General features: G+C 37.6%; 1 protein-coding gene across 3 annotated transcripts in view; it reads left to right on the plus strand.

Annotated features, from left to right (window-relative positions):
- The window catches only part of HTR4 (5-hydroxytryptamine receptor 4), a 194,985-nt gene that overhangs the window by 117,290 nt on the left and 61,973 nt on the right, over window positions 1-15,722 (plus strand). For all 3 annotated transcript variants that reach the window (XM_012807695.1, XM_003782058.1, XM_003782059.1), the window contains 2 exons: window positions 3,298-3,451; window positions 11,872-12,440. In XM_012807695.1, the coding sequence (XP_012663149.1) occupies window positions 3,298-3,451; window positions 11,872-12,440 (723 nt within the window). The remainder of the gene's footprint in view (window positions 1-3,297; window positions 3,452-11,871; window positions 12,441-15,722) is intronic.

Consider the following 15,722-nt stretch of genomic DNA (forward strand, 5'->3'; position numbering starts at 1 on the left):
TTGGGGTGGTGGATGAAGGAGCACCATAACTTGAGGTATGACCTGAAGGCATAGCAAATAAAACAAAGGTATTCTTACATAGAAAAAGAAAGTACAGGCTCAGTGCCTGTAGCTCAGCGGCTAGGTTGCTGGCCACATATAACAAGGCAGACTGGTTGGAATCTAGCCCGGGCCTGCCAAACAACAATGACAACTACAACAAAAAAATAGCCAGGCATTGTGGCAGGTGCCTGTAGTCCCAGCTACTTGGGAGGCTGAGGCAAGAGAATCACTTAAGCCCAAGAGTTTGAGGTTGCTGTGAGCTGTTAACGCCACGGGACTCTACCGAGGGCAACATAGTGAGACTCTGTCTCAAAAAAAAAAAAAAGAAAAGAAAAAAGAAAAGTCCATCTGCAAAGGATATATGTCAAAATCAGTGTTACTGCTCTATGTAGGGTGGGTAACTTTGGTTGTAAGCAACAGCACTTGCCCTTAGCCACCTGTATTAGTCTGCTAGAGCTGTAAGAACAAACTAGATGGCTTAGAACAATATACAAACTAGATGACTTAGAACAATATACATTTATTGTCTCATAGTTCTAGAGGCTAAAAGTCTGAAATTAAGACATTAGTAGAGTCATACTTTCTCTGAAACTTGTAGACAATAATTCCTTCTTGCCTCTTCCTGGCTTCCTGTGATTTCTGGCACTTGCTGGGGTTTCTTGGTGGATAGATACATTACTATCATTACTCCAATCCCCTGTCTTCACATGGCCATCTATCTTCCTTCCATTCATATCAGTCTTTGTGTCAAAATTTGCATTTTAGGAAGATACCAGTAATAATACCTGATCAGGGCTCACCCTAGTTTGATTACTTCTGTAAAAACCCTGTATCTAAATAAGGTCATACTCCAAGGTACTGAGAATTGGAACTTTAACTTACCCTTTTGGAGGGAGGACTTACACATAATGCTACTGTAAGCAGACAGCAAATTTAATGAAAGGACAAGAGGTGGATTATTTAATTGAAGGGAGAGATAAGGAATGTGGGCTTGAGGGGCAAGTGCATGATGGCTGAAAGATCCCAGGGGCAGGAACTAATCCCCAGCCCTGCCAGGAGGCTGCTGCTGGAATATGGGGGCCTCTGCCCTCTGCCCTCTGTTGACCTTCCATTTCTGCGTCATACTGCTTGATGTTCAGTCCTAGGAGAAAGTCTGATTGGGGCCCTCCTTGGCTAGAAAACTCAGAGCCCCACCATTTGCTCTCCCAGTAACACTACAACAACAGCAAAGAAATAATTCCTAAAGGATTTGAGATGCTATTACTGAGAGAAAGTAGGAAGGATATTAAATGTGGAGGAAAAAAATCCCCCTTCCCAACAGGAAACGAGAAAGGGAACAAAATTTTGGGGAAAAATTTTATAAACTTCAAATTTATCATTACTTCCGTTGATAGTAAACATATATGATTATTACCACTATTCAGAAAAATTTGCACTCAGATGTGATTTGCCTTTCTTATAAATCAAGAGTATGGAGGGAATCCAGTTAATAATGATTCTTTTCACTACTGAGTTATCTTCAGTTAGATTTTGCTGCCAAGGCAGTTTTATAATGGAGACAACAGGTTCCTGAGTGAGCCCCTCTCCCATTCTTTGGTCTTCTGTTCCTTATCTTCTAGTCCAGCTCAGGATGCACCACTGGACTTGTCAGTCAGATAGAGGGAGCTTCCTGGCATGGTGCTCCTCCTCTATTCCTTGCAGGAAAGGGGTTAATTCTCCCCTCCCAGCTGCCAATGCACCCACTTCTCATGCTCCAGCACTGGGCTGTCCTTCTCATTCCACCCTCTCTTGCAACCCATCCTACCACCACCTCTTCAAAGCCATTGTTCATAGCCATTGTTACATTAGTTATGATTTGAATTAAGAAAAGAAAAGAAGAGGTGGGAAAATTAATAAAATGAACTGCATAAAATGAAGGGTGTAAGGGGGTGGCTCATTACTAAATGGTATAAAATATTAAAGAATAGACTTAGCCTCCAGGCTCTTTTTTGTACTTTTTTCTTCTTCTTTTTCAAAACTTTTTCAGAGAGCATTGGTTGATAGACCTACTGCAATATTTTGCATATTGTTAGATTCCCTGCCACGCCTGGGCATAGAAGGGCTAATCTCTGAGGCATTAAAGGCTAGAACTCCTTTGAGTGGGGCAGATTGCACCTCTTTCTGGAGGTAGGAAGAAAGCTAGTACCATAGGCAGAAGATGGACTTAGGAGAGTGAGCAGTGAGTCCAGGAGAGAGATTATATCCTAGTACATGGGGATGGAGGATCTCAAATTGTAGAGAGGAAATGATAAAGCAGGAGATATTCAAAATATTACATTTTTGTCATCAGAAGGAAAAATATAGTCTGTCCCGGGGTGATATGTCAATTCTGCTCATGATTTATTGGCCAGGACCAGTTACTTGATCCCACCCAACCATAAGGAGGCAGGAAGTGCACATGACTGGAAGGGGAAACAGGGCATGTGTGGGCATGTGTAGTAAGCAGCAGTAATGACTCTCACTTGTCAAAAGGCAAGCTCCAAGTGACTCCCAGCAGGCTCTGATTCAGGAGATCCTTGGGATCTGCATTTTCAAAAAGGTCCCTCAGGTGAGTCTGATGCAGGAGTCTGGGGCAGTGGAAAGAGAGGGGAATCCTTGGACCTCAATTTAAAAAATCCTGACTAGATCCCCACTTCAGCATAGGTAAGTGACCAAGACGAAGGGGACCAATCTGAGATATAGTAAGCCCAGATGTAGGGCCGTGCCTGACTCACCCTCACGGTGTAGTCAGTCAGGCGACAGGCACATGCATGCTGAGGTCAGAGGGCTGGACGGGAGCCTCTGACTGCTCAGGCATCAAGGTAGTATGAGGACCACCCCTGGGACAGAGAAGTCCATCCAGTGTGTGGAGCTCCTGCAGATGGAGAGATCTATGGGACTGACTCTAGACAATTTCAGATGTCATCTAAAGTATATATTTATATTATCAAAATTTCATAGGTCAATGTAACGTATTTTATTGCATAATTGCTTTTTTCTTTCCTCCCTTCTCTCTCTCTTCTCTTTCTCTTCTTCTACTGCCCACTTTGTCTTTTGCTCTCCATACTCTCTCCTTTCTTCCTCATGTTTGTTCTCTGCCCCCACCTCCTCATTATTTCCTCTTCTCTATCCCTTGCTCCATTCCCTCTTTCCTCCTCTCCTCTCTCATCTGTTGTTCTCTTCACTCTCCCTTCCCTTTCTCTTTGCCCTGGCCCATTCCCTCTACTCTCCCTCCAGGTATTATGCCATCTGCTGCCAGCCTTTGGTCTATAGGAACAAGATGACCCCTCTGCGCATCGCACTAATGCTGGGAGGCTGCTGGGTCATCCCCATGTTTATTTCTTTCCTCCCTATAATGCAAGGCTGGAATAATATTGGCATAGTTGATCTGGTAAGTATCTACACAGACCCTGCCAGCTTTACTGTCTGTACAACTTGGCTTGGGATTCTAAAGAAACCAGTAGTATTAGATGGGATGGATATTCTAAGAAAGTTAGAAAAGGTAACATTTTTGATAGTTTATTAACAAAAAGTCTAGGCTTGGACTTTTGGAATTCATTATATGTCTTTACATCCCCAGTTTTGGTGAGAATCTTGCTAAATTGGATTAGCCAAAGTTCCCTACCCTCAATATCTGATCAAGTTCCTCATCTGCCACAATCCCCCACCCGCACTCCAGGCGATGTCTGATCACTCAGACCTGTCTTCAGCAAGAATCATGCTAGATTGGTTTAGCCAGATTCCTCCCTTACCCCTAACCTTTCCTCTTAGTAATTTACCATCCACTGACCCTCCACCCACCTACCCACCATGCTATTTGGCTATGAATTCCCACTTTTCCATGTGGTATTAAGAGTTGAGCCCAGTCTTTCTCCCCTTATGCAAAAGCCCATTGCATTAGTCCCTATAACCTATCACCATAGTCCTGAATAAAATCTGCCTTACACTTTAACAAATGCCATGAATAATTTTTCTCTAACATAACTGTATGCCAGACAGCATACTAAACAATTTACATATAATTCTGACAGCATCCTTTTGAGAAAAGTATAATTATTTCCCCATTTCACAAAAGTGTAATTATTTCCCCTTGTTCGTGATACCTATGTATCTGATTCTTACTTGTGGCAGTCAAGCTTTATAAAGTTACTGCAAATATTGAATTTGCAAATAGTGAATATTTGCTCTTAGGGGAAATAGAGGGTTAGGTTTCTGCAAGGCTCTGGTCATAACATTTTCATTAACCAATTAATACATAAACTTACTTCATGTGTGTTTCTGTTTAAAGGCAATTATTTAGTTTGTACTGTTGCTTCATTAGCACTGAACTCATGGCCAAGGCGTTATCACTCAGGCCAAGGCACTCTAATTTATTAGGTAAGAATGAAGTTTTCCTAACACCTGGATTTTCCCCGTTATGCACATCACTGCCTTCTTATACTGAGGAACACTAGGTAGTACTTCAGCACTACAGGTAGAGGCCACTTTAAAATGTGGAATCACCAATAACAAAGAGAAAAAGGTAAAATATGCAGCAACAAACAGCAAAAAGGACCCTTGTTGAAATGAGACAAGAAAGCAGAGCATTGCTTTGTTTGACTTCAGCTGGAAACATGCCTATCAGGCGACTCAAATGTGTACAAGCATGTCTGCAGATGACTGTGAAAATGCCCCTGGTATTGATGCCAAAGATTTAGAAATTGATAAATAAATTTCAGTGAGTCAGTGAATTCACAAATATGGAAACCATGAACAATGAGGCTGCACTGTATACCCACAAGTATAAATCTGAACACACACACATATATAGACAATGCCCAGGGCAGGTACCTACTCCAGGAACTTTCTTCCTTTGTGCAGTGGAATCACCTTTGCTTTTAAAGCTATACATGCTTTTATAGAAATCCTTCATTCCATCTCCAGATTTTATTAATTAGGAACTATACCGACCCACTGCAAGATTATGAACATGATGTGAAAGAAACTCCCTAAAAATTCAAAGTTAAGTGTTTATATAGTAAGTATAGTAATTTTTGTGCTGCTTCGGAACCATGTTCCTAATCCTAGATGCTGCTTAATGGTATCATTTTTCTTCTTATAAATATTATACTAAAATCCTTTACATGTTTTAATATCATAAAAACAATATTGCATGTTTTATATTCATTTATAAAGGAAGTCATGTGACTTTAAAATCTAAGCTCAAAGCACCATTTATTCATTCATTCAAAAACTGTAATTGAATGCCCACCACCTTCTGTAGTTACTCCAGAAACAAATGAAAAAAAAAAAATCCACCTCTTCTGACATTTAAAATTTAGGGAAAAGAAACTAAAATATAGTTTAAGTGTTCAATTTTATTTTAAAAAGGCATAAAAAACAAAACAAGTAAAAACATAGCAACTGATGAGAAGATGTTATTATTTTTATGTGAAATTTCCCCTCTTTGATAAGATATGGCTAAAGGAGAGTCCTGCAGGGAAAGAGGGAGTAATCAAGTAAATACTTAGAGAACAAGTATAGTGTAACCAAGGCAAGAATTGAGTAGTTAGGATCTCAAAGAATAAAAGAAGACCACTACTGTTTTGGGGGGAGCCTTTACTTATTTTTGGATAGAGAGATAGAGGCTGAATGGAAAGCAGGAGGGTCAGATTTGTGGCTGTCTCACTGAACTGGGAGAGAGAGTTTAGAGGTGATGATGCCAAGGTGCCTGCAACTTGAGTCACTAAGATTCCAGACAGGTATAAACCTTAGAGACAGATGAACCTAAAATTTAGCATATAATTTTTTTTGGAGCATTTGCTTACTTCTAAATGGAGGATGATTGGGCTAGGTACACAAAACAAACCAAACAAAAAAAATTAAGTTGGAAGCAACAGCTGAGAAAGAAAAAAAGTCACCAGAGATTTTAGCAGCCTTACAATACTGGGAAGATATAGATTAATTGAATCTGAGGGCTTACTAAGGCAGAGGACCCTGGTAAGCACCCTTGGTACTCTAATTGAAACACCTGAGAGTCTATCCCATAGAAGAAAAACTGGCAAAAAATGAAAACAAACAAACAAAAAAACTAGCCCTCAAAATGCATTGAATGCAATCTAAACATGATTGAACATCCCTTCCTAGAGTCTAGCTGCCCGGCAAAAGAAAATTAAATTCTCTGTAGAGTAGGCCATTATTACCACCCAGAACATATGTAATTTTTTATATATGGCATCTGTCATTTAATCAAAAGTTACCTGGCACTGTAAGAAACAAGACCAAATGCTAAACCATGAACATAAAAAGGTAACAGAAATAGTCTCATAGGCAGTCTAGATAATGGAATTATTTGATGAAGGCTTTCAAATAACTTAGGTTAATATAGTTAAAAAGAAAGTAGAAAGTTTTAACCTTTAGTTAATTCTCTGTTTTACCTGAAGAATTTTGCTAGAGGACTAGAATCTACAAAAAGAAAAAAAAGGATTGAATGGAAATTTTGGAAGTAATAAATGCAATAAAAGAAAAAGTAAATAAACATAATGATGAATATAATAGTATGTTAGACATAGCTAAGAAGACCTATAATAAACTAGAATTTAGGTGTATAGAAATGTCCAGATTGAGATAAAATAAATAAAAATTACATACAATTGTGATATATGTGTGTGTGTGTATATGTCATACACAAAAGTTCTGATGTTTATACTTTGTATAATTGGCATTCTAGAAGGAAAGGAGAGAAAGAAAATGTAGCAGAAGTAATATTTGAAGAAATACTGGCTTAGAATTTTTCAAAACTAATGAAAGCTGTCAGTCACAGATTTAAAATTTGTATAAAATCTCATAAGTTAAAAAAGAAAACTATGTCTAAAAAATTCATATTTTAAACAGTGCTAAAAATCAAAGAGGAAATAAATCTCAATGTATTTAGAGAAAAGAGAGAAAATAAGACACTTGATCAAGCAATGCAATTATGGAAGCAAGAGGACAATGGAACAACATCTTTACAATGATGGAAAATATTACAACTTAGAATTCTATACCCATTGAAGATATTCTTCAAAAATTAAGAAGTAAAGACACAGGCAAAGGCAAGTTTTCAGCAACAAGTTTGTACTAAATGTTACTTTAACAAATTTTTCTGACAAAAGGAAGATGATCACAGATGGAAGTGCCACACAACAGGAAAGAGGGCAGAGCACTAGGAATGGTAATATGTGGGTAATACAGAAGAGCACCCACTAGTCAGATAAGAATAATATTGATTCTTCACAAGTTTAATAAGGGAACATACAACCCATAAGCTAGCAGATGAAGGAATAATGTGATAATATAAAAATAGATTATGAAGAATAAGCCAAGACCTCTATGAGCCATTTGGCCAATCAAGGTGGCATTCATTTTAATTTTATGGTTTTGTTCTTAAACTATGTGGTCATACGCAATTTATCAAAACAAAGAATAAAGATGAAGGCATTTAGGGAGGCCTCTTGTGTTTGACCTTAAATGCCAGAGGAAAAGGTGAAATAAAACAGTAGAAAAAGATACACCGTGCAAACACTACTCCAAAGGAACCTGGTGTAGCTCTGCTATTATAGATGATAAAATTTAAGACAAGTACTGTCTCTAGAGATAGAGATATTTCACGAGATCAAAATATCAATTCAAGAGGAAGATATACTATAACTTTATAATATGTATATTATAAAACAAGATACTAAATGTGTATAAAACTAATATTTCCCATATCTTTATTCATGTGTATATTCACATTGGATGTAGGCTGACCCTGAGAAGAGGAAGTAACATTGAGTTAAGTTAGTCAAAGGCTATTCTTGGAGAAGGGTGATGACTAAGAGTAGTCAGCAGGCAGTGTTTATAGTTGGTGGAAAATTCTTTCAATCCTTAAAAAGAATTTAGCGTATCACAGTATCCAGTAAAAGTGAAGTTTATTCTGGGAATGTAATGCAATCAATGTCTTTCATTGCATTAATGAAAGAAAGGGAAGAAAACTCACATGACCATCTCATTATTGCCAAAAATGTACTAACAAACTTCAATACCCATTTATGATTTTTTAAAAATTTCATTAAACTTAGAATAGGAGGGAATTTCCTGAATTAAGCAGAGGGCATTGACATAAAACTTAATGCAAGTATCATACTAAATAGTAAAATATTTAGGTCTCTCACCCTAAAACAGGAAATAAAATAGTTTGTCAATTATAATGATCACTTTTATTCAAAACTACACTGGAGGTTTTATCAAGTTCGCTAAAGAAAAGAAAAATGGTATTAAGATCAGAAAGAAAAATATGTAACTATTATAGCTAATCATATGAGTGTTCATGGAGAAAAATCAAAAGAATCTAGAGGTAAAATATTAGTTAATAACTAACTTAGCAAAGTGTCTGGATACAAAGCCAATATAGAAAAATTTTTACTGAGTTCTACATATCAGCAACAAATGATTAGAAATAAGAATTTTAGCCTGGTACCACTTAAAGCAGTATAAAAACATAAAATGGTAATACCTCTAACAAAAGATAGGCAAGACATTTGCATATAAAATTACAAAATATCACTGAAATACACTTAAAAAACAAAGGGAATTAAAGTGTTCATGAATTGGAGGACTTAACTTCGTAAAGATGTCTGTTTTCCTCAATTACTCTATTCTAATCCAATCAAATTCCTAGAACATTTTTTTTTTTGGAAATTGATGAACTAATTTAAATTTATATGGAAATACTGAAACACAAGAAAATTGAAACTAGTGTTCAAGAAGATAAACCACAGTTCAAAGGTCCTTATTACCAGATATCCAAGGTTAATAAAGTTACAGAAGTCAAAACAGAATGATGAACAGACAGACAACTCAAGAGAACAAAATAGAAACTCCAAACACAGAGCCATGCACGTACACTCCCCTGACTTATGACCAAGGTTATATTGTAATAAACCTGGAAAAAGGTGGTCTTTTCAATAGATTCTGCTCAGTCAATTGGATATCCATAAGGTAAAAGTTTAATCATGTCTTCTAATTTACATCATAAAGAAAAACTAATTCCAGATAGGCAGAAGAATTAAACGTAAAAATTAACACAGTAAAGATGTACTAAGAGACAACATAGGAGAATTTCTTCAAAAGATTATAAATAATATCTTTATACTTAAGAGAAAACAAAAAATTCTTAAATAAGACATTAAAGTATTAACCAACATTACAGGGTTTTTAAAATTAGGATTGTCTATCACAAGATAAACTGGTATGAGAGTAAAATGGCATCCCACAAAGTGATGGGAGATATTTGCAATGCATACATCTGACAAAAGACATACCCAGAATACAAAACAACTCTTAAAAATCAATAAGAGTAGCACAGCCTAATTTTTTTTAAATGGGAAAATAGCTGAATAATCAATAACAATTAATTATAATCAATAATAATAATTAATATTATTAGTTATCAGGAAATGCACTGTGAAACCATGGGAAGAATCCAAAGGTCATGATGAACTTAAATTTGATTCCAGTTTATTTGATTTTCTTCAAAATTTGAATCAGATAGGTAGGTCATGGGGAACAGGGCACACTGAGCAGGGCACTCTGAGAGTTTGAGGTGGCTTACCTGGATTAAAAGTGAGGCTGTAGCTGCAAGAATTGAGACTGACAAGAATGAGTCAGGGTGACACCATTCTGAAGGAAATGCTTTGGTCCCAATGAGGGAACTAGTGCGCTAATCAGGAAACAGAAGCAGACACCATCTAAAAGGAGTGACATCAGTGCACTGTAATAAGATGGTTATTGATGCCCAGGACACATTTTGATAAAAAAAAAAAAAAAGCATAAGACAATCATAATGTATACTCTTTGGAAAGAGAGTCAAGGATTTCATGGGGTATTTTGCTTATGTAATCAAATAATTTTTTTTTTTTTTTTGTAGTTTATGGCTGAGGCTGGGCTTGAACCCACCACCTCTGGTACATGGGACCAGCACCCTACTCCTTGAGCTACAGGCACCACCCTCTAATAAATTTTATAACCATTAACAACAAACCCACAATGAGATACTACTATACCCTGACAATACCAAGTATTGCTCAGGAAGTGGAGTTACTAGAATTCTCTACCACAGTGTCAGGAATGTAAATTAATGCAACTCTTTGGAGACCATTTGACTGTATATACAAAAGCTGAATTTTCCCTGTGACACAACAATTTCTGTCATAGGTTAATACTTAAGACAAATGAAAATATATGCACACATGCACATATACATACAAATTTGTACAAGAATATTCTTAACAGTTTTATTCAAAATATCCAAAACCAAAAAATGACTACTCACAATAGTGCAATGAACAATAATTGTGGTTTATTCCTACAATCCATGAAAAATAATAAATTGATGGTGCAAGCAGTAATATGCGTGATACAATATTAAAGAAGATACAATTAGTACATGTTTTTATTATTGGTTTGGTATGAAGTTGGACAGCACATAAAATTAAACTGTGGTGATAAAGATTAGTGGGTACCCTTGGACATGGTAATGACTGGCAGAAAACCCTTAAGAGGGTGCTTGGTTGCTGGAAATAGTCTCTAGTTTGGTTTGAATAACAATTTCACTGATATACATACTTTTTAATAATTTTTCCATCTGTGTATACGTTGAAATTTGTGAACTTTATATGTATTTTAGTTCAATAAAATATAAAAAAAAGAAGATAGGAGGGTTCAGATGTGTGGAAGGTATAGATGGCTCATTTTAAATGAGTACTGGACATGGCAACGTGGAGGTCATTGGCAACCTTGATCAGAGCAGTTTCAATGGAATGATTAGGAGGGACACCCGAATGGAGTGGGTGTGGGAGAGAAAGGGAGGAGAGTGAGTTGAGACAGTGAGTATTGCTGAGGTTCTGACTTGGGTTGGGTTCCCAGGTACCTCAAGGTCTGGCCCTACACAACGTGAATACCATTTTCTCCTGTGATTCTAAAATATCTACCTTTTCATTCTCCCAAGCCCTAAGGCCCCTCTTGGCTGTTACTCTGTATCAATACTTCAAATACTGTATTATCTGAATGAGGAAAACTTCCATCAGGGCACTCAGTAAGCAGAGAAGTGGGTTTAGTAAAGTGTCCCCGGCCATCCCCCAAAGAGCTGGGTTTAGAATTGTACAGAACAATGATTCTCAAATATTAATGAGTGTAGAATTATTCACAAACAGTTTGCTAAAATGCAAATATCAGGGCCTCACAGCCCAGAGATTTAGATTCAGGAGCGGGGCGGGGGGGGGTCAGAAATCTGCACTTACAGTATGCACTGCTGGTGAGTTTGATGTTACTGATCTGCAGATGTCTTGTTCTGTGATATTGGTGTATTATGTGCAAGCACACAGGAAAGGGAGAACAGAGGCAGGACTCGAGTATTGATTGGATAGATGGAATGAATTACGAGCCTGTCTCTGTATTAGTTCTCTCCTTTTCTGGGGCCTTTAGCTCCTCTTATATAGACAAGTTCTCTGAGCCCTGGGTTATAATCATGTTCCTTTTCTGCCATTAAGGTTCTGTGTACTATAGTCTTGTAAGAAAATCAAAGCTTTGCTGATCAACCTTCTTCTTTCTTTCCTTTCCCCTTTACACTTTTCTTTCATTCTTTCTTCCACATCTTTCCCTGTTCTGCTCCCCTTCCTTCTATTGCCCAACTCCCTTTTTTCTCTTCTTTTTCACTTTGCTTTTCTTTTTCATTTTTCTCCTACTTGTTTTTCACTTTTGCTTTCCCTTTCTCCCTCTTTTCCTCCTTTCCTCTCTCCCTTCGACTCTCAGATAGAAAAAAGGAAGTTCAACCACAACTCTAACTCTACGTATTGTATCTTCATGGTCAACAAGCCCTATGCCATCACCTGCTCTGTGGTGGCCTTCTACATCCCGTTTCTCCTCATGGTACTGGCCTATTATCGCATCTATGTCACAGCTAAGGAACATGCCCACCAGATCCAGATGTTACAACGGGCAGGAGCCCCCTCAGAGGTCAGGCCCCAGCCAGCAGACCAGCACAGCACTCATCGCATGAGGACAGAGACCAAAGCGGCCAAGACCCTGTGCATCATCATGGGCTGCTTCTGCCTCTGCTGGGCTCCATTCTTTGTCACCAACATTGTGGATCCTTTCGTAGACTACACTGTCCCTGGGCAGGTGTGGACCGCTTTCCTCTGGCTTGGCTATATCAATTCTGGGTTGAACCCCTTTCTCTACGCCTTCTTGAATAAATCTTTTAGACGTGCCTTCCTCATCATCCTCTGCTGTGATGATGAGCGCTATCGAAGACCTTCCATTCTGGGCCAGACTGTCCCATGTTCAACTACTACCATTAATGGATCCACACATGTACTAAGGTGAGTATACTAAGGGAGTTGATCGATTTGGTTGGTTTGCATTTGTGAAAAAGACAATACTCCAGGTTTTATTTCCAGAGGGGTTATTCCTGAAAACCTACGTAAAATTTGTGAAGATTAAAGAAGATTCTACCATCTGGTCAAGGAATAGAGTAGTAGGTAAGGGCTCAGGCTCTGGAGGGAGTCTAATCTGCATTCAAATCCACTCTCCATAGTTCTGTGATCTCAGGAAGGTAATTTTACCATTCTTAATCTTAATTTCATTTTTTAAAAGCTTAAACATAGTTGGGTGGTGCCCGTGGCTCAAAGGAGTAGGGCGCTGGCCCCATACGCCAGAGGTGGGGTGTTCAAACCCAGCCCTGGCCAAAAACTGCAAAAACAAAACAAAACAAAGCAAAAACTTGAACATAGTCACTATATCTACAACACAGAAATTTTGTGAGGATCAAATTAGCAGATGCATACAGACCACATAGTACAGAGCCTGATGCCTGGTAAGCATTTAGTAAATGTTGTCTATTATTATTTAAAGGTAATATTTTAGAGTAGTGGTTTCAACATGGATTTTAGAGTATAATAGACTTTATCTTGACTCTCAGTGTTCTTACTACCCATCTGTATAATCTCTCTTGGTTTTACTCTCATAAAGGTCAAAAACTGAAATTCTCATCTCGTAGAACTTTTGTGAAAATCAGAGATAATAGATTAATATGGGGCCTAAAAAATAGTAAGCACTCAAGATAGTACTATTAATACTAGTAAGATCAGTAGTGATAGTATATTGCCTGATTACCTATGATGGCTGCAAATAACATGATAAACTACAATAAATAGAATAATAAATATGCAGCAGGAATGTGATAAATGATCTGATGGAGCATGGGCAATCTAGAATGGTATAAGTAGGAAGGAAACTGATTTGCCTTAGTAAATTCAGGGAAGACTTCACAGAACAGCATTTTATATGAATTTGAGACATGGAGGAACTATTAGGGAAGCTATTCCAGGCAAATAGAGCAGTATGAGGAAGGAAATAGAATATGAGAGAACATGGAAAGATCTAGAGACGTGCCCACAGTCACACAGGTTAGGTAGAAGTGAGAGTTGAATGTTTGGTGTGTAGTCATGATGCCTCTTGCCAAACCTTGAGAATTTTCTGGTCACCCTGGGTTAGAATTGCTCTCAGCTGTGAAAAGCTATGTGTGATAGTACATTCATCTTGTAGCAAAGATGAATTGTCAATAACATTTTTTTCTTTGCTCTGAGATGCACAAGAATTTCTAAAGAGTAGTTTCTCTCTGAGACAAGCATTTAATTTATCTGATGATGACAGTATTCAGCTGTTCTGACAGCTTAAAATTGGGGAATTTTCATTTGCTGGTGTAAGAAAAGAAGAAAAAGTAAGAATTGCTATGAAATATAAATGCTGTGCCTCAGAGGCTGCTCAGAAGCATGAATTAAATTTTCTGCTACCAGTGTAGGCAAACTTGTAGCTAAAGTCTAGCATAGTGTGGAGATTCCAGCTGGTGGAAGGGCCCCAACGGATACTTCTAAAGGCTGACATTCTCTCTTAATTATTATGCCTTAGTGAGTGTCATAGAAGGAATTCAACCATAAAGTATGTGTACAAGAACTTCTGTGTGGGTGCCAGATAGTTTTTAGCTATTTAAGCTAGCAGTTGCCTAAGTACAGGCTGTCAACAACTTACAAACAGCGTATGCTCCAGCAATACATTTGCTAAGTCAGTTGTTTTGAAGTTGGTATCATTTTCCCATAGAAACTGTCATAGAAAGCGTTTGTGAGTGTCTAAGGCAGCCCAAGAAAGCCTGTTTTACTAATGTTTTACTATTTAATCACTACTGAATTTAGTAATCTGCAGTATGATTGTAAGCAAAGAGATAGCAAAGATGGCATATAGGCCAGGTGCAGTGGCAGTGGCTCATATCTGTAATCCTTGCTCTCTGGGAGGTCAAGGCAGAAAAGGATCATTCATGGCCAGGAGTTTGAGACCAGCCTAAACAAGAGCAAGACCCTGCTTCTACAAAGAAATGGAAAAATTACTTGGTTGTGGTGGATGCCTGTAGTCCCAGCTACTTGGGAGGTCTAGGCAAGAGGATTGTTGAGCCCAGGAGTTGGGTGGGGTGAGCAGTGAGCTATGATGATGCCATTGCATCCTAGTCTGGGAAGTAGAATGAGACCCTGTCTCAGAAAAAAACAAATGGCATATGGATGTGCATGCCATATTTTATTCCTTACATCTTTTTTATGAAGTCACAAAAAGTGCAAGAACGTGGTTTGTGGTATTTTTCTGTGGAGGGTGTGGGATCTTATAAAAGTAAGGGTTACCTGAATAGAGAAAAGGAAACTATTTGAAACCCAAATCCACTGAGGGTAAGTTTTATAAGGACAAGAATTCTTCCTATTTTATCCACTGTTATATAACAAATATCCAGCATATTGCCTGATAATATAGTAAAAACTTTTAAATTCATCATGAGTAAGTTAACAAATTGTAAAACTAATTTTAATACTATTTAAGAAAATTTGCCACAAGGAGAACAGCAAATTCATAAGAAATCAAAAAATGTAAAAACAAAACAATAAAAAGTAATATCAGGGTTTTTTTCTCATTTTTTAAATTAAATCATAGCTGTGTACATTAATGCAATCATGGGGTATGATGTACTGGTTTTACACACAATCTGAAATGCTTTCATCAACATAGCCTTCACGGCATTTTCTTGGTTATTGTGTTAAGACATTTATATTCTACACTTAGTAAATTTCACATGTACCCTTTAAGATATGCCGTAGGTGTGGTCCCACCAATTATTCTCCCTCCACCCATCCTCTTCCTCCCCTCCCCTCCCTCTCCCCTTTCCCCTTCTTCTTGGGCTATAATTTGGTTATAGCTTTCATAAGAAAGCTATAAATTGGTTTCATAGTAAGACTGAGTACATTGGATACTTTTTCTTCCATTCTTGAGATACTTTGCTAAGAAGAATATGTTCTAGTTCCATCATGTAAACATGTAAGAGGTAAAGTCTCCATCTTTCTTTAAGGCTGCATAATATTCCATGGTGTACATATACCACAATTTATTGATCCATTCATGAATCAGTGGGCACTTGGGCTTCTTCCATGACTTAGCAATTATGAATTTGGCTGCAATAAACATTCTGGTATGTATATGTTTGTTATAATGTGATTTTTGGCCTTCTGGATGTATACCTAGTAGAGGAATTATAGGATCAAATGGCAAGTCTATTTTTAGATCTCTAA

Source organism: Otolemur garnettii, unplaced genomic scaffold (assembly GCF_000181295.1).
Source record: "Otolemur garnettii isolate 467f Iridium unplaced genomic scaffold, OtoGar3 scaffold00003, whole genome shotgun sequence".
Taxonomy (NCBI): Eukaryota; Metazoa; Chordata; class Mammalia; order Primates; family Galagidae; genus Otolemur; species Otolemur garnettii.